The sequence below is a fragment of the Myotis myotis genome, unplaced genomic scaffold (assembly GCF_014108235.1).
Source record: "Myotis myotis isolate mMyoMyo1 unplaced genomic scaffold, mMyoMyo1.p scaffold_m19_p_2, whole genome shotgun sequence".
In the NCBI taxonomy this organism is placed as follows: Eukaryota; Metazoa; Chordata; class Mammalia; order Chiroptera; family Vespertilionidae; genus Myotis; species Myotis myotis.
The window spans coordinates 116,232,528-116,252,371 of NW_023416324.1; the positions used below are offsets into that span (position 1 = coordinate 116,232,528).

Below are 19,844 nucleotides of genomic sequence, written 5' to 3' on the forward strand. Positions count from 1 at the left end.
CACACACACACACACACACACACACACACACACACACACACACACACACACACACACACACACACACACACACACACACACACACACAATAAGCTAGCGGTCCTCTCTGTCCCTCTGGCGAACTGGGGGAGGCTCAAACTACACTACCCAGAAAGCAAAGCGGCAGGGCGGTGCTAGAGAGACTTCATACCTCCGGTGGCCCGAGGCGCTTCCGGTTGGATGCGTAAAGTCCAGCCCCTCTACTTGACTCTCCTCCTCCTCAGCCCAATTGGCTCGGCAGTCCTTGCGTGGGAGGGCGGCTCTGTTGTCCCTGGCAGCAGTTGAATGGAGGTTCTCAGCCTCGCGACCTCATGGTAAAGAAAGTCCTTTCTCTGGTCCGACACGTAGCTTCCCTGGCCGCGTCAGAGCAAGAGAACTACATTTCCCAGGGGTCAGCGGGCCGCCCGGCGGCGTGGGGGCGGCGCCTCCCGTCTGGTACAGTCATCCCAAACCTCTTCGGCGGGACTGTGATGGCCGGGGAGATGACGATCTTAGGTCAGTGCTCCGGGGTCCCTGTCGCTGGTGTGGGCATTGACTAGAGCGTTTGTGGGGAGCCGGATGGGTGGGGGTGATGGCCACACCCTCTAGATCCAGGTTGCGCAGCAGGAAAGGCGCCGAAAAGGTGATTTAGAGGCGGGTTGGGGCTTCTCAGAGAGCCGCTTAGGAGTCGCCTCTAGGATGGCCCCGACCCGGTAGGCCCACCACGTAGGGCGGGCGGCATCCTTCTGCGTCCATCCCAGGGACATCAGGCCTGGGAGCAGTTCTTTCCAAAACAACGTCGATTTCGAATCGTACGTTGCGTTGGGGCCTTCGGACATGCACCTCCAGCTCCCCTTTGTGGGAGGAGCCCGCTGCGCCGGGCCGTGGGCCCCTGCGGGGCTGGGGTTGGAGAGCCAGGCCTCTGCGATGTGCCGCGCTGTGCTCGTTCTGCCAGGCCCGGTTAGAATTCCCCTCCCCGGGCAAACGGGGATGAAGTGCTTCTGAAATTCTGCACGTTGGAGCGAGAGGAAAGTGGGCTGGGCACTTGGTTTCACTTGGTTGAATTACGCGTTCGTGAGGATGAGCTAACAATTAGTAAAAACAGACTCCTACAGATTGACGTTTTAGGTCCTAGGTAACATGACGACACAGGAGGTTAGCATAGCTTCCTGAAGCCAAATAACTCAATTGTAATATCCGAAGTGACACCTTCCTTCATCGGGCATTTGTCCATATTTGTTTTTCTCATCAGTTAGTGATTATGGGACACCTGCTGTTTGCTAGGAACCGTTCTTGGGGTAGGAGATACAACAGTGAGCAAAACCTGCCCGCAAGGAGCTTCCGCTTCTGTTGCCATCAGGTTTACAGGACACACTTTGATGCTTCTTCTCTAACTGCTACTTCTGATAGAAGTGTGTCCTTCCTTAATTGATATTTCAACACAGAGAAAGTTCACTATGTTCTGTTATGAATTGACAGTTTAATCTCTAAGCAGCTTTCAAAACCGTTTTCTCCAATATATCGATTTTGTGTTGTTTAAATAAAAAAGGAGATAAAGGGATAAAATAATTTTTAAAAAAATATTGATTTTTACAGAGAGGAAGGGAGAGGGATAGAGAGTTAGAAACATCCATGAGAGAGAAACATCGATCAGCTGCCTCCTGCACACCCCCTACTGCCTGCAACCAAGGTACATGCCCTTTACTGGAATCGAACCCGGGACCCTTCACTCCGCAGGCGGACGCTCTATCCACTGAGCCAAACCGGTTAGTGCAGGGATAAGTCATTTTAGCCTTATAATAAGCGAGGTTTTGCTGTGGAAATTTTAATAATGGAGTTTCTTTTTAATAATGATAACTAAAGCTAATTATAAAGCTATAAAATCAAGTATTAATTGACCAAGAAATTGGATTATATTTCATTTGCTCCAGAAGAATGAGTTTTCCTGTCAATGTCAGCACAATTGTTATTGAAATGTTTTTACTTTTTATTCCTTTATGCACCCATGTGAAATAGACGAATAAGTTTTTTTGTTTTTCTTGTTACCTCCTTTTAAGTGCTGTCAATTTACAGTGTGAAAAACTTGATGTTTGAGAGAAGTGTTACCATTAGTATTATAAAAGAAAATATTTTGAGAGTGTATTTTTTAGTCTTGTTTCAAAGAGAGATATTAAAGGGACTTTACTATAGTAATTTAGCTTATTGTACCAGTTTGATAAGACATATATTTTAATCTGCTTGTATTTCAGGATCAGCTGTCTTGACTCTCCTGTTGGCTGGCTATTTGTCACAACAGTATTTACCATTGCCTACTCCTAAAGTGATTGGCATTGACCTTGGCACCACCTACTGCTCTGTTGGGGTGTTTTTTCCTGGCACAGGAAAAGTAAAGGTCATTCCAGATGAAAATGGCCATATCAGCATACCCAGTATGGTGTCTTTCACTGACCATGATGTTTATGTGGGATATGAAAGCTTAGAGCTGGCAGATTCAAATCCTCAGAACACAATATATGATGCCAAAAGATTCATAGGCAAGATTTTTACCCCAGAAGAGCTGGAGGCTGAGATTGGCAGATACCCATTTAAGGTAAGTAATTAAGCTAAAATCTATTTTAATTTTAGATCAGATTATTGTTTCAATTATATGCTTTGGCAACAAGTTATAAAACTTTTTATTTCAACTGACTCAATTTGCATGGAAGCTATTGTATAACAAGCAATTTCATGGCAGGTCCAGGGTGAGTTAATTCAGTGGCTCCACAGTGCTGTCAAAGACTTAGCATCTTACATTCTTGCTCTGCCATCCTTAGAATGTCACCACAGTCTTTCATTGTAGCAGGAAGGCTAAGGAAGCCCCATGTACCATATGGATGGATGGTTATATTCTCTGCATAAGTATACACATATTGAGTGTATACATACGTGTATATGTAAAAAATATCAAATTAGGCATTCTGTTTTATGAGTTGTTTGAAACTTATCAACATGTCATGGCCAATTAGTCAATACATTCACATCATTATCCTTCATGGTTTCATGGAATGACCATTCAAGTACTTAATTACCCAGTTTTTATCAGAATAAATTTTATTTTTTCCCTGGTTTCCCACTAATGTTAGAGCTTCAGAAAGTATCCTTTTATATTTATATCTTTTTACATTTCTCTGATAATTTCCTAAATTTGAATTCTAGAAGTAGAAATTGATAGGTCAAATGTACACATGTATTGAGGCTTTTGATTTATATTGACAAATTATGCACCGAAAAGGTTATATGCTCTTAACTACTGTTTTTATAGAGTGCCTGTATCTTCACTAGTTATTTTAATCTTTGCCAATAGAAAAGTAAAAAGTGATAGCTTGCATCAATTCCTATTATTCCTAGTGAGGTCAGAGTTAAAAATTACTTTCTTCACATTTTTATTTTCTTTAGTGACCCATTTCTTGTTCTTTGTCCTATTTTTGGGAGGTGGAGAGTGTTTTATCTTTTCTGATGTCATGAAATACATTAGTGATATGTTTTCAGTAGTTTTTCCCTTTTTTCCTGATGACATAATTTTGTTTTTGAGCAGTTAAGAGTATCAGTTTTTTATGTAGTAAAATTGTCTCTTAATGTGTTAAAATGGTTTTATACTCTTACTGTGTTTACAATGGTTTTCCGATCCTATCCACTTGTTGTTTTTTGTTTTTTTTCCCTAATACTTCTATATAAGTATTTTTTAGGTTTGGATTTTGCTGGGGGTTTTTTCTTTTAAACATTGAAATGTTTATTTCATGCAGTGTTTTTCTTGTATACATAATGCAAAGTGGGATTTTAAATGATAGGTTTTTAAATACTATATAGTTATATCAGTGTTGCTTATTTGAATCCATCCATAAAAATTCTCAATTTTTCAATCTGTTTCAAAGTAGAAAAAAATTCTCCATGCATTTCTTAAGTTTCTTTTTTAGTTTCTTAGGAAACTTTATTAATTTATAATCTTATGCAATGATAAAATAATATAAATATAAATTTTCTTCTAAATTATAGTTTGAGGTATATTATTTATATATTTACATTTTTTTCTTTTTTTGTCCTTGAGTTTCTAAGTAATCTGATTCTGTTGCTGTTTCTGTTTCATGTGGGCTCTGACAGTACTGGTGTCTTTGAACCTAATTTTAATAGTGTCTGTAGCTTGCTTTTGTATTCATCATATAGGTTTCTTGATTGAAAGCTAGATATATAGTCTAAAACAGTGGTTCTCAACCTTCCTAATGCCGCGACCCTTTAATACAGTTCCTCATGTTGCTACTTCATGAGGAACTGTATTAAACCATAAAATTATTTTCGTTGCTACTTCATAACTGTAATTTTGCTACTGTTATGAATCGTAATGTAAAGACCTGATATGCAGGATGTATTTAGGCGACCCCTGTGAAAGGGTCGTTTGACCCCCAAAGGGATCTCGACCCACAGGTTGAGAACCACTGGTCTAGAATGACTGGGGTTAATACTCTTAATAACTCAGAACAGACTAATTCTCTTTACTGTTGATGTTAGTGGTCTTCTTGGTGAATCTAGGATAGATGTTTTAGAATTAATCTAGTTTTTTAAATGGAAACTACATTAGCAGGGATATTGAGCTAATACATAGTTTCATGGATACAAGAATGTAACTGATGTTTGATTTTTGGCTAAGAACATAATGAAGTACTAAAATTATTCTTGCTGATATGTACCAGAACATTCTTTCAGTTATCTATTAATTTTGGAACAACTTAATTTTAAGAGGAAAAAAAAAATCCTTAGTCACATACATCATTTAGCAACTATTATTCCTTATATTTCATCATCCATTTTTTCTTTAATTTAACAGATATATATTGAGAATCTTTTATGTTCCAGCTATGTGCTTAGTGATGAATGTTATTTTTCTGTTATCAAAAAACTATGATGTGGATTCATTTTATAGATTTTAAAGTATAACTTTATAACCTCTAATCATAATAAATGTACTTGGTACATTACAAATGAATTTTGTGACCTTGTAAAGGTAAAGGTAAGTTTTGATTAAAGTCCAGTGTGTGTGTGTGTGTGTGTGTGTGTGTGTGTGTGTGTAAGTTTATATGTATGTATGTGTATATATGCTTTTACACTCTTTGCAAATCTTATTCACAGGGTTTTTTTATTGTTTAAAGTATTACATATGTCTCCTTTTTCCCCAATTGACCACTCCCTGGCCACTCCCAGGACAAGCCCCCACTGCCCCAGTGTCCTTGTCCATTGGTTATGCTATTATGCACGCATACAAGTCCTTTGGTTGATCTCTTACCGCCCCCCTCCCCCTTCTCACCCCTACCCCTTCCCGCCTTCCCTCTGGTTGGATGGTCTGGTTCAGTGTTTCTTTGTCTCTGGATCTATTGTTGTTCATCAGTTTATGTTGTTCATTATATTCCACATATGAGTGAGATCATGTGATATTTATCTTTCTCTGACTGGCTTATTTCACTTAGAATAATGCTCTCCAAGTCCATCCATGCTGTTGCAAATGGTAGAAGTTTCTTCTTTTTTATAGCAGGTAGTATTCCATTGGGTAGATGTACCACAGTTTTCTAATCCACTCATCTGCTGATGGGCACTTAGGCTGTTTCCAAATCTTAGCTATGATAAATTGTGCTGCTATGAACATAGGGGTACATATGTCCTTTCTGATTGGTGTTTCTTATTTCTTGGGATATATTCCTAGAAGTGGGATCACTGGGTCAAGTAGGAGTTCCATTTTTAACTTTTTGAGGAAACTCCATACTGTTTTCCACAGTGGCTACACCAGTCTGCATCACCATCAGTGCAGGAGTGTTCTTTTTTCTCCACATCCTCGCCAGCAGTTGTCCTTTGTTGATTTGCTGATGATAGCCATTCTGACATGTGTGAGATGGTACCTCATTGTTGTTTTGATTTGCATCTCTCGGATGATTAGTGACTTTGAGCATGTTTTCATATGTCTCTTGGCCTTCCTTATGTCTTCTTTTAAAAAGTGTCTATTTAGGTCCTTTGCCCATTTTTTGATTGGATTGTTTATCTTCTTTTTCTTAAGTTGTATGAGTTCCCTGTAAATTTTGGAGATTAAGCCCTTATCAGAGATAGCATTGGAAAACATGTTCTCCCATGCAGTGGGCTTTCTTGTTTTGTGGATGGTTTCTTTTGCTGTGCAGAAGCTTTTTTATTTTGATGTAGTCCCATTTGTTTATTTTCTCCTTAGTTTCCATTGCCCTAGTAGCTGTATTGGTAAAGATATTGCTACGACATATGTCTGATATTTTGCTGCCTATGGAGTCTTCTAAGATTTTTATGGTTTCCCGTCTTGCGTTTAAGTCCTTTATCCATTTTGGGTTTATTTTTGTGTATGGTGTAAGTTGGTGATCTAGTTCCTTTTTTTGCATCTATCTGTCCAGTTTTCCCAACACCATTTATTGAAGAGGCTGTCTTGACTCCATTGTATGCTCTTTCCTCCTTTGTCAAATATTAATTGAGCATAATGTTTTGTTCCATTGGTCAATATGTCTGTTCTTGTGCCAGTACCAGGAAGTTTTGAGAACAGTGGCTTTATAATATAGCTTGATATCTGGTATTGTGATCCCTCCAACTTTGTTCTTCTTTCTCAGGATTCCTGGGGCTATTTGGGATCTTTTTTCATTCCATATGAATTTTTGTAGAGTTTGTTCTAAGCCTGCGAAATATGTCGTTGGTATTTTATTATTTTTATTTATTTTTTAAGATGTAGAGAGTTTTATTTTTTTCAACATATTTGTATTTATTTTAGTGAGGAAGGGAGAGGGAGAGAGAGAAACATCAATGATGAGAGAGAATCACCAATCAGCTGCCTCCTGCATGCCCCTCAATGGGGATCCAGCCCACAACCCCAGCATGTGCCCTGACCGGGAATCGAACCGTGACCTCCTGGTTCATAGGTCAACACTCAACCACCGGGCCAAGCTGGCAGGGCTGCCATTGGTATTTTAATGGGGATTGCATTGAATCTATAAATTGCTTTGAGTAGTATGGACATTTTGATGATGTTGATTCTACCAGTCCATGAACACGGTATATTCTTCCATTTGTTTATGTCTTTATCTCTTTTTTCAGTGTCCTGTAGTTTTCCAAGTACAGGTCTTTTACCTCCTTAGTTAAGTTTATTCCTTTTATTCACAGGTTTTAAACAAAAATGGAATGGTTGAGTTTTCTGTGACAAGTAATGAGACCATCACCGTTTCCCCAGAATATGTTGGCTCTAGACTACTATTGAAATTAAAGGAAATGGCAGAGGAATATCTTGGAATGCCAGTTGCCAACGCAGTTATTTCTGTACCGGCAGAATTTGATTTAAAACAGAGAAATTCAACAATCGAAGCTGCTAACCTTGCAGGTAATATTACCCTTGCCTGAGTTACATTTTTATAAAAATTTTCTGAGGCTGAAAATTTTCTATAGTAAGATGTATCCCTTTGCAAACCACCTAACTAACTAAGCACATAAACTATATGTCAGGTAAATTAGATGGATTTTGATATAAGTTTGCAGATGATAATTAAGAAAGTCTATAGGACAATATAAAATATATAACTGACAACAACCAGTCAGGCACATGACAAACGCTGCAAGATACCATGGACACATGTTAAAAACAAGTTTTTTCTTCTAAACTTTCTTTAATGTTAAGACAAATGTAATGTTTTTTAAAAGTCTTGAGGTGGGGGAGAATTCATTTAACACCATTCAACAAATCTGAGTGTCTCAATATATACTAGTATCTGTTCTCATGGAATTTATATTGAAAAGTTATATCCCTTATATAAATATAAATCTGAACTATATAAACAGAAAAATTCCAGTTCTCGTGGACCTTATATTCTACTAGAGGGAAACTCAAAATCAGCACAAAGATAAGTATATTATGGGGTACTTAATATACTTGTTAAGTATTTCTCACCTATAGCATTATTGAGGTTTTGAGCTGGATAATTCTTTGTTGTGGAGGACTGTCCAATGTACTATAGGATATTTTGCAGCATCCCTAGCCTCTACTTACCAGATGCTAACAGAACCCTCACCACCTAAGGGGTGACAATCTTTTTTTTCTCCAGATATTACCAAATGTCCCTGGAGGAGTAACCTGGCCTCTGGTAGGAAACCTAGATAAAAAATCTGAAAGTAACATCCTATGGGGGGAAAAAAATAAAAAAGGTTAGAGAATAGGGAGTCTTGCAGGTTTTAAAGAGAGTGGTCAGGTAAGCCTCATTGAGAAAATAACATTTAAGCAGATTTAAGAGAAGCAAGGTAGATAGCCAAGGAAATAGGGGAAGTATGTTGCAAGAGAGAGTGAATGGCCAGTGGGGAAGCCACAAAATGGGAATATGCTATTAAGAAGATAGTATATTAGCCAGTGTGGCCAGGGCAGAGTGAGTGATGAAGTCAGAGAACTAAGGTGAAGGGTATTACTATCTCTGACTAAATTCTTAAGAGTCTGAATAGTTTTATGGCTCCTGATACAGAAAGCCTTCTTACTTTCCAGACCACTCGTGTGGCAGTTAGTTGAAAGCAGGAATTTTGCTCAAGGAAATCTGATCCTTTGCCTGCACATAGATAACAAATCAAAATCAGATTAGCTGTATTTTTTAGATACACATTTGAGGGTCTTATATTTTAAGTACTCTTTAAAAGTATAATTATAGCTATGAGAGCATCGCATCTAGATTTTTAAAATTATTTTCTGTTTATTCATCTTTCATTTTTAACAGAAGAGCACAGTAAACTTATCTCATTTCCGTAGCAGTATGTTATGATATATAATGATTAAAGTTTTATTACTCATAAATTCCCAAGTAAAATATGACAATGAGAAGAGGCTCAGAATTTTGTTTAAATGAAGTATGAATTAAGAATAGAATTATATATTCCACTGAATCTGGGTCTTTATTTTATTCTATTATAATCTTTTAGAATAATTTTAATGATACCTATTTAGAGGAACAATAACATTATGTTAGTTTTATTGGGCTTATGACTGTTCTTTCTCAGCATTACTGAGTGGAGTTTTTGTACCAGCAGAATTTGATCTTTAGAAGACACTAACGTGAGGCTGAGTGAGATTGAATGTCTTTATTGTGTCTGCTCATGAGCTCTTCTTTCCTCCAACCCATCTTACAGGACTGAAGATCTTAAGGGTAATAAATGAACCCACAGCGGCAGCTATGGCCTATGGTCTCCACAAGGCTGATGTCTTTCATGTCTTGGTGATAGATTTGGGCGGAGGAACTCTAGATGTGTCATTACTGAATAAACAAGGAGGAATGTTTCTAACCAGGGCAATGTCAGGTAAGAAAAATATAGAGAGAGTTAAAGAGGTTTAGACACATTAGCATATCTAATGTGTGAAGTGTTTAATTTTTTTCAGTATTCTTTGACTTCATTTTGGTAATCTGTATATGTAATTTTATGCCTCCATTTATATGTATTTACAAAAAATGACTGTGCATCCTATAAGTCAGATAAATACACTGCCAGTGGTAGCTCACTGAGCCAATGCTTTTCATGGCTATGGTAAAGGGAACAGAAGGAAAGAAATTCTTTTAAAATGAAGAGTGATCAGTTGATTTCATTAGGTAATCTGTTTCACAAAATAGATATCTTTAGTATTCTTTAGGAAGTGATAGGATTTTGCATTCTAAATCTTTTAAAAAGGTTTTTGTTTTAATTTAGCTTAAGGGATGAATAAGCCTGTTTGAAAAGTGGAGCTGTAAGTTATAAGTAGTCTAACTTCTGCATTTGACTTCCTCCTAACTGGACTCTCTTTAGAATGAAGTTTAGTGCTGGGGATTTATATTCTATTACTCTTTTCCTTTTTTTTTTTTTAAATATATTTTTTATTGATTTTTTTACAGAGAGGAAGGGAGAGAGATAGAGAGTTAGAAACATCGATGAGAGAGAAACATCGATCAGCTGCCTCCTGCACACCTCCTACTGGGGGTGTGCCCGCAACCCAGGTGCATGCCCTTGACCGGAATCAAACCTGGGACCCCTCAGTCCGCAAGCCGACGCTCTATCCACTGAGCCAACCAGTTTCGGCAATTACTCTTTTCCTTTTAAGTTATTTTTTTTTTCTGCTTTTCAGCTCTTAACCATACAAGCAAAGGATTTTTTTTTTTTTTTTTAAGAAAAAATTCCTGTTGGTATGTTTTAATTATAAGAAGGACTTTCTTCTTAGGAAGTGTTTCTAAATTGTTACTTAAAAGCCAATCTGTGTTCTCAATCTATTTTCTGAAAAAACGATTTGATATCATTAAGAGATACTTCCTTTTACATCATTTAAAAAAATTAACCCAGATGTGCACATTTGTTGTTTTTTGGGTTTTGTTTTTGTTTTTTGGGGGTTTTTTTTATAAGTAGGAATATAGCCAACGGAGAGTATTGGTAATTTCCTGGGACTGGGATGTGGAAAGACATAGAGGTCTTTTTGTTGTTGTTGTTCTTTTGTTCTTAGGAAGGGAGAGAGAGAAAAAAACATTGATGTGAGATAGAAAAATCAATTGGCTGCCTCCTGCACACACCCGAACCAGGGATCGAACCTGCAACCTGGGTACATGCCCTGACTGGGGCAGGGAATGGAACCCGCCACTTTCTGATGTACAGAACATTGCTCTACATCAGCCATGGCTGCACTGTTTAGTTCATAGTACGCATTCGAGTTAAAGTCATCTCCACCCTGTTATTTTTAATCATTTTTTGTGTGAATAAAATCTTAATATCTTCAATACAGACTTTGTTACTCCAATAAAATTATATTTATACATACATGCTGAATAAGTACATGTATATACACATATATGAATAACTATAATATAAACTTTTATTTTTAACTTAGGAAACAATAAACTTGGAGGACAGGACTTCAATCAGAGATTGCTTCAGTACTTATATAAACAGATCTATCAAACATATGGCTTCCTACCCTCTAGGAAAGAGGAAATTCACAGATTAAGACAAGCTGTGGAAATGGTCAAATTAAATCTGACTCTTCATCAATCTGCTCAAATGTCAGTATTACTAACAGTAGAGGAAAAGGACAAGAAGGAAACTCCGAGTAGTGACACTGAACTGTCAAAGGACAGACTGTCCCCAGCTGATGGCCACCATGTAAGCAGCATGTTTGGAGCTGGCCTTTCTGAAAAGAAAAGTGGAGAAAGTCAGGTTTTATTTGAAACAGAAATATCACGGGAGCTCTTTGACACGCTAAATGAAGATCTCTTCCAGAAAATACTGGTACCCATTCAGCAAGTATTGAAAGAAGGCCACCTGGAAAAGACTGAAGTTGATGAGGTGGTATTGGTTGGGGGCTCTACTCGTATTCCTCGAATCCGTCAAGTCATTCAGCAGTTCTTTGGAAAGGATCCCAACACGTCTGTAGACCCTGACCTGGCAGTGGTGACGGGAGTGGCTATCCAAGCAGGGATTGATGGAGGTTCTTGGCCTCTTCAAGTCAGTGCTTTAGAAATTCCCAATAAGCATTTACAGAAGACCAATTTCAACTGAATTTTGGAAGAATGATTATTTGTGATCTTATCAGACCACCTCCTCAAAAAAAAAAGTGTCTAAACTATCTCAAAAATTTACCTAAAAGGCAACATTTAGATATACAAAATTTACATAACATTTGTTTTAAGATTTAATGTGACCAGATTGATCCTGTTTGATTTTGGAGAGGTCCCATTCCTGAAATACTTCTAAAATGATAGAATAGGAGCATGGATGGCTATATTTTCTGGATTCTGGAAGTAGATAACCATATGCACTTAAAATTGTTTTCTGTGAACATTGTCTACTGCCAATTAATTTACTTGATTACCACATGTAACTAATAATTTGAACTATACTTGAAGGACGGTGTTGATGTCAGGTATTAGCATTGGCTGGGAGATGGAAGTATTAATATAAGCTATATATGTGATATTCAATAATTGCCATATTATATAACAAAATTACTTTCACAGATTCAATACCCCATTATGTATCTATTCATGTAATCTGCATTCTCCAGATTTTTAAAATACATTCATTGGATATATTTCTCTTTCTGAAATAGCTATAAATTTATTCAAATGTTCCAATACCAGATAGTAGAAAATACCCAATTTATATATTCTAGTTCCTTTATCTGCTGTGCATCATTCGCTGCTTGGATTTCCATGATTCTGCCTGGTTAGCAAACAATGGGGAGTTTTTAATAGCCTTTTTAAAATACATTCATGTGACAATAAAACCATCGTTACTGTCAGTTTTTGTTATTCAAGATTTTTGCAGACATTGATAAATAGCAGGAATTAGCTACAGTATTTGTTTTATGTTTTTGTTTTGTTTCTTTGCTTATTTTCAGTTAGTCCTGGGTAATGTAGCTGGTATCTGATTCAGTTTTACTGAGATTTTTCCCCATATTTAGTTTTGAATGAGGAAAAATATGCTCACTTATAAAAACCTTGCTATTATTTCCTACTGTCATTTTAAAATAGTCACACTTGGACAATTTTTAGCCTTAAGGTTAGTATATGAAGAGAAAAAGATCCGTGGATATTGGAAGTAATGTGGAAATCTAATATGGAAGGCAATGTGAAAAATTTCTACCAATCAGCATTAGTAGCAGTTTTGTTTTGGTGTATTTCCTTTTAGGAAAGCTAGAGGGACCAAGAAAGAAAATATAGCAGTTTTGTTCTGTGATGCTCATGTTTTTTCCTTAATAGAGGCATGCTTCATATCATTATTAAAAAATTATATTCTGGTCAATATTTTTGTTAAATTTTGTCTGCCTTATCCATTGTTAAATTTGACAGGATGTTGAATTTTCAGTTACTGAAAAAGAACTGAGTAAACTCATTTCAGCAACATCAGAACATTTCAACTTCTCAATAAAAAGCTAAATGTTAACACTTCTTTGCAGATCTATAAAACTTCCTTAGCAGTGAAATTTCAAACACTTTGTGTACAGAAAATGTCTGAAGTAGATAGAAAAATATAAAATGTTCGTTGATGTATTTTATTTTAGAACTAATGGAGAAATGCCAAAGATGAAACCTTCACTGCATTATGAAAATATTCAAGTGTTCTCTTGGACTTCATATAAATCTTTAATAGATTTTAAAACTGAAAACAATCTTTTTATGAAGCTCTTTAAAGTGTTCAATTTCTCAAAATATCTACATACAGAATCAGCTTTAACCTAAAGCGTTTTAAGATTTTTTTAAAAAAACTTGAATTACTCCAAAATAAGAGATAGTTTAGGACAATCTGATAATATTTTTTTAGAGGAAACAATTTGCAAATTAGGGCAATGAATCTGATACTCTAAAATTGGAATTTAAATAACTTAATTGTGTTTGAAAATTATGATGGCAGTGTTGGAATTGGGGCAATAGTTTAGCATATTCTCTAGAATAGTTTCAACTTTAAAAGATGAAGTCATGTCTGTCTTCAATCATTTTAGCAGGCTATATATAGACGACATCAATGTAGCTTATTTAAAAGATAAAAATGGATTCTAAAACTGATCATTTATGTATAACAATCTGAAGACATTCTTCATAAAACAAACATTACATTTTAGCTATACAATTAGCTAGTGTTTTTTGAGGTATATAACTTTTAAAATATTAGATGTCTTGTATAATTAGATTATGTGAATGAGTAATTTATTTTGTATCAGGAATGTTTTGGTACTGTGTTTTCACTCAAACCACTGATGTATCTACGGATATTACTGTGTAACATGTATTGTACATAACAGATTGTGCCTCTTAAATTTGTGTGTATACAGGTCATTCATATTTTAATGTAAATAAATATGACTTTGCAGTTTGTTTTAAGCTATACTCTATTTTTTCCATTTAGGACTAGACCTGAGTCCTTTTCTGAGGTACATAAATAAGAAAGGAAGTGGGGTTTGGGGTTAGAGCTGACCTGGCATGTGACCTCAACAGCTGTTTCCTAGTTCCCTGCATCCTGGTTGTCTCTGCAATTGCTTACTTTTCTGCTTATTTCCCTGGCCTAGAAGTATCCTACCTAATAAAAGAGAAACGTGGTAATTGGCGTACGACCGCTACCCTTCCCATTGGCTAATCAGCAAGATATGCAAATTAACTGCCAGCCAAGATGGCGGCTGGCAACCAGGCAGCTTAAACTGAACATGAGGCTTGCTTGCTTCAGTGACAGAGGAAACCAACGTTCCCCGCCTGCCTTGCCGGCCTCTGAGCTTGCAGTTTAAGAAACACAGTTACAAATATAGAAGCTAAACAAAACCCCAGAAACCAGCTTTCAGCAAGCCGGGATCTCAGAGCTGGAGTTGATACAGAGTTTCGATTATAGAACCGAAACAAACCAGATACCTGTTTTCAGCAGCTGAGGCCTCAGAGCTGGAGCCTCAGAGCTAAAGCTGGCCCAGAATTTAAAAAAAAAGAAAAAAAGGAGCAGTTGGGAGCTTCTGTCACCTGCCAGCCTGAAAACAGCCCTCAGCCCCTCACCCAGACTGGCCAGGCACCCCAGTGGGGACCCCCACCATGAAGGGTGTGTGACCAGCTGCAAACAGACATCATCCCCTCACCCAGGCTGGCCAGGCACCCCAGTGGGGACCCCCACCCTGAAGGGTGTGTGACCAGCTGCAAACAGCCATCATCCCTCATCCAGGCTGGCCAGGCACCCCAGTGGGGACCCCCACCCTGATCCAGGACACCAGGGCAAACCAGCCAGCCCCCACCCATGCACCAGGCCTCTAGTCTATATAGTAAAAGGGTAATATGCCTCCCAGCACTGGGATCAGCGGAGCCGTGAGGCCTCCTGGCACCGGGATCAGTGTGATAGGGGGCAGCACCCAAACCCTGTGATCGCCCTGCGGCTCTGTGTGTGACAGGGGGTGGGGCCACAACCTCCCTATCCACCCTGCTCTGTTCGTGATGGGAAGGCGCCCCAACCCCCTGATCGGCCCTGCTCTGTGCCTGATAGGGGGGAGCTCCCCAACCCCCTGATCGCCCTGCAGCTCTGTGTGTGATAGGGTGCGGCACCCCAACCCCCTGATCCTCCCTGCTCTGTGTGTGACAGGGGGCGGTGCCCCAACTCCCCTATTGGCCCTACTCTGTGAGTGACAGGGGGGAGCTCCCCACCCCCCTGATTGGCCCTGCTGTGTGTGTGACAGGGGGTGGCACCGCAACCTCCCCATCGACCCTGCCTTGAGTGTGACGGGGGCGATGCCCCAACCACCAAATCGGCCCTACCCTGAGTGTGATTGAGGGTGGCATCGCAACCTCCCGATCCGCCCTGCTCTGTGCATGACGGGGTGGTGCCCCAACTCCCCAATCGGCCCTGCTCTGAGCCCGACCAGGGGCTGCACCTAGGGATTGGGCCTGCCCTCTGCCACCCGGGAGCAGGCCTAAGCCAGCAGGTCGTTATCTCCCGAGGGGTCCGAGACTGTGAGAGGGCACAGGCCGGGCTGAGGGACACCGCCCCCCCCCCACGAGTGCACAAATTTTTGTGCACCGGGCCTCTAGTATTATATAAACACTGTCCATAATTCTGAATACCAGTTCATGAGTTCTAACTGTAGTGGAGCCAACACCTAAACTAATCTAGTTGGTTAATAAATAATCCTGTATAGTAGGCTACTATAATCCTTTGGTTGATGGTTAATACTTACAATTTTTGATAAAGTTTGATCATTTTTTGTACAAAAAAACTATTTTTTAGAGAAGTTTATTAGATTACTGTAGTCTTTTCAAGTGAGCCCTTAAATAAAGATAGTAGACTTGACTATCTTCATTGCTAATTCCTGTGATTCCTTCATTGTTATTTTAACTACCATTACTGAGGGACTCAAATATATGAGGAAATATAGGGACATTTTCGTATTTATTTCATTTAACACGTATACAGTTCCTCACTGGGATAGGCAGCCTCTAATGAGGCTTCTCATGAACCCAACCTCCCAGCAAGATTTGACGACTCACTGCTAATGATCAGACTAGGGCAGAAGTGCTTGGAATGTCACTTCTGAAACTGGATTATAATAAGACTGGCTTTTCTGTTGGATGCATGTACTCTAGCTTGCTGTAAAGAAGACCAGGCTATTCTGCTGGTGAATACAGACAGGGAAGAAGCCCTGGAATATGAGAGTCATATGTATGTGAACAGGCACCCAGCTAATACCACCTTCCAGCTATGTGAGAGCCTGACCCCTCTCTAGGCAGAGCTCCTGATGATTCAGCCACAGTTGAAATTTGAACGTAATCTCATGAGAGATCTTAAAGCAGAATCACCTAGCTAAGTGGTTTCCAGATTCCTAATTCATGTAAACATAATACATTTTTGTTTTAAGCTATTAATTTATTTTTCAGCAATAGATAATAGAGTGTTTACTATGTACCAAGACTGTTCTAAATATGTTAGTAATACTAACCAAGTTCATTTTTTTTTTCACAAATTCATGAGTAGATGTTATTATTATCCCCATTTTCAGATAGGGAAATTAAAAGCATGTATCTAATTTCCCTAGGATTATTCAGCTAATAAGTAGAATCATGATTCATTTTCAGTCAGTGCTTAACCCCAATACTGTGCTTCCTTAACCAATCCATAATACACTCCCATAGTACTTTTTCTGTTCAGTACTAAACTGTTGGATGGTATCCATGAAAGACCTTTCATTTACTAGATGTTAAAATTGAAGGTGTAGTGTTATTTAATCCTTTCCATTTCTGACAAGCAAAGGTTTTATAAATAGAAAATAGAGATAATAGTTCTACTTTGTTGGGTTTTTGTGGGTATCTGGCACATAGAAAATGCTAAATATTACGAATGGATGGAAATGGTAGAAAGATAAGAAAATGAATAAAGAAGCTCAGTGACTTGCCAATTTTTCATGGGATTGTAAGAAAATGCCAGAACAAAATTGGTTAATATTTTCCGATATTCTCAAGATCCTGATTCTCTGGGTTTACAATTTCTGTAAGTTATTGAGAATTCTGATAAAATATGAAAGAAAATAAATTTGACTTGGTAAAACATTTATTTACTTGTGTAAAGAAGAAATAGTTTGCCTCACATTAAGTTTTTTGAATGTCAAAGCAGGAACAAATGGAGCATGTTTTATACTCATTAACTATTATTTGGTTTACCTAAAATACCTCCTAAAATATTTCAAATTATATAGTACTTGTAACTTTATAACTATATATTACTGTATATTTATTTATATATAAAACACATAAAGACACATTTTTCCTGTTGAGTTCATCCGGTCACATTAAATTTTCTAACATGGATCATATAGTAATGGAAACTGGAAATTGAATGTGCTATTAGTTGTAATGACTAACCCTCCTTTGTCTCCTAAGTTGCTAATATAATATTGTCACAATAATAAAGACTTCGTGGCAAAAACTAGTAGTGGCAGACCCTGCTAAATGCTATTGCAATATATTTTCCAATCGTTCTTCTAGAACCCAGTTTTTTTGGAGCAGGAACAACCTACTTCTTTATAACTCTTTCCCAGCTTCTTTTGCAACTAAGTATAGCTACATGACATAATTCTGACTGCTGAGATATAAGCATAAATTACTGGGTAGAAACCATAGGCTTTTTTTTTTTAAGTTTACACATTTGGATAATACTAACATCTTCTCACCATTCCTTTCTTCTTGGAATGCAGACATGATGCTGTAAGATAAAGCAATGAGATTGCAATTATCAACCACCAGACATTCTCTGGATGGTTGAGCAAAGGATAGAAGCAGCCCAGTGGGAGCTACTCTAGCCAACTTTGTCCTCTCTACCGCAGGACTTCTTTCCACCTGAGAAAATAAGCCTCTTATTTGTTTACATTTCTTTTTTTGTTCGGTTTGGCTTTCTTCCTTCCGTGTTTAAACTTTTGACCCTAATTTTGTGGTTATAATTTGGTTAAATTGTCATTTGTTGAGCTTCTGCTTCTATCCAAGATGGAATAAAAAGGAAATAATCCAACTAAAAAATCAGATAATATATAAAACAAGTTTTCAAGACCATACACATTCGTGGCAAACATTAATTCTTGTCTATTACTGCTGCAAAATTATAGATATGACAATACAGGAAAGCAGGAGGCTATTCTGTAATACCTGGAAAAGGTTGTACTATTGCTCAGAAGAGAGAGCGAGAATCAGATGCTGAGAGGAAATTAGTAGTGACTGAAGTTGCATTAATATGTATGATTAGTTCCCGTTGAACTTCACCCTTACACATTCCAGATCATCATTTTAGTCTTACTCTCTGATCACATTACATTTTCTACTATAGATATGAGTTGAAAATAGCAATAAACCAAAAATTATTCACACGTGTAGTAATAATGACATGAGTTTTATAAACATGAATTAAAAAATTGATCCTATGTCAGTTCCCTTGGCACATAAAGAATGCATGTGTTGCCCTGACTGGTTTGGCTCAGTGGGCAGAGAGTCGGCCTGCGGACTGAAGGGTCCCAGGTTCCATTCTCATCAAGGGCATGTACCTTGGTTGCAGGCACATCCCCTATAGGGGGTGTGCAGGAGGCAGCCAATCGATGTTTCTCTCTCATTGATGTTTCTAACTATCCCTCTCCCTTTCTCTCTGTAAAAAATCAATAAAATATATTAAAAAAAAAAAAAAAGAATGCATGTGTCACTTCTAAATGTTTTGGAGCAAAGGTTTTTCAAAATTTTCACAAACATTTTTCAATTTATGAACTAATTTTACACATTGCCTATATGATTATTTATTAATTTTATTTTTTATCTTATTTTATTGTTGACAGTATTACAGATGTCTTCCATTTTCTCCCTTTTTGCCCCTCACCACCCAACTCCTATCCCACACCAGGTCTCCTTCCCCATGCTATTGTCTCTGTCCATGGGTTATGCATATATGCATACTAGTGTATGTTGTTTGGTTAATCTCTTCTTGTCCCCTACTCTTAACCCCTCTCCCACTGAGTTTCGTTATTCTGTTCCATGCTCCCATACCTCTGGACATATTTCATTCATGAGTTTATTTTGTTCTTTAGATTCCACTTAAAAGTAAGATCATGTGATGTTTGTTTTTCTCTAACTGGCTTATTTTGCTTAGCATAAGAGTCTCTAGATCCATCCATGCTGTCTCAAAGGGTAAAAGATCCCTCTTTTTTATAGCTGCATAGTATTCCACTGTGAAAATGTACCTCAGCTTTTTTTATTCACTCACCTACTGTTGTATCATAAATCAGCGAGTGAGATACAAGACGCCTTAGCAGTGTTTCTCAACCTTGGCTGCACATTAGAATCACCTGGGAATCTTTTTAAAACCCTGATTTCTGGCCTCATCCTCTGGAAATTCTGTTTCTTTGTTATGGGGTGGGGTCACAACAGAGCAGGGCTGGTGGTCGGGGGGGGCGCTGCCCTCTATCACCCACAGAGCAGGGCCGATCAGGAGGTTGGGGTGCCTTCCCCTGTCAGGAACAGAGCAGGGCGGATAGGGAGGCTGTGGCCCTACCCCGTCACACACAGAGCCACAGGGCGATCAGGGGGTTTGGGCGCTGCCCCCTGTCACGCTGATCCCGGTGCCGGGAGGCATATTACCCTTTTACTATATAGGGTAGAGGCCTGGTGCATGGGTGGGGCCGGCTGGTTTGCCCTGAAGGGTGTCCTGGATCAGGGTGGGGGTCCCCACTGGGGTGCCTGGACAGTCTGGATGAGGGGATGATGGCTGTTTGCAGCTGGTCACACACCCTTCAGGGTGGGGGTCCCCACTGGGGTGCCTGGCCAGTC

The 19,844-nt window shown here is 38.5% G+C and overlaps 1 protein-coding gene across 1 annotated transcript; it reads left to right on the plus strand.

Moving 5' to 3' along the window:
- Positions 1-364: 364 nt before the first annotated feature.
- Positions 365-13,907, plus strand: HSPA13 (heat shock protein family A (Hsp70) member 13). Its single transcript, XM_036350050.1, has 5 exons — positions 365-534; positions 2,268-2,608; positions 7,210-7,423; positions 9,205-9,372; positions 10,919-13,907. Exons 1-5 carry the CDS (start codon positions 510-512, stop codon positions 11,584-11,586), a joined length of 1,416 nt encoding a protein of 471 aa, XP_036205943.1. The 5' UTR covers positions 365-509; the 3' UTR covers positions 11,587-13,907.
- Positions 13,908-19,844: the final 5,937 nt, after the last annotated feature.

Coding starts and splice junctions, on each gene's coding strand:
- HSPA13 (XM_036350050.1), top strand. CDS start 510: ATGGCCGGGGAGATGACGATCTTAG. Junction 2,609..7,209: donor TTGGCAGATACCCATTTAAG/GTAAGTAATTAA, acceptor TTTTATTCACAG/GTTTTAAACAAAAATGGAAT. Junction 9,373..10,918: donor TCTAACCAGGGCAATGTCAG/GTAAGAAAAATA, acceptor TTTTTAACTTAG/GAAACAATAAACTTGGAGGA.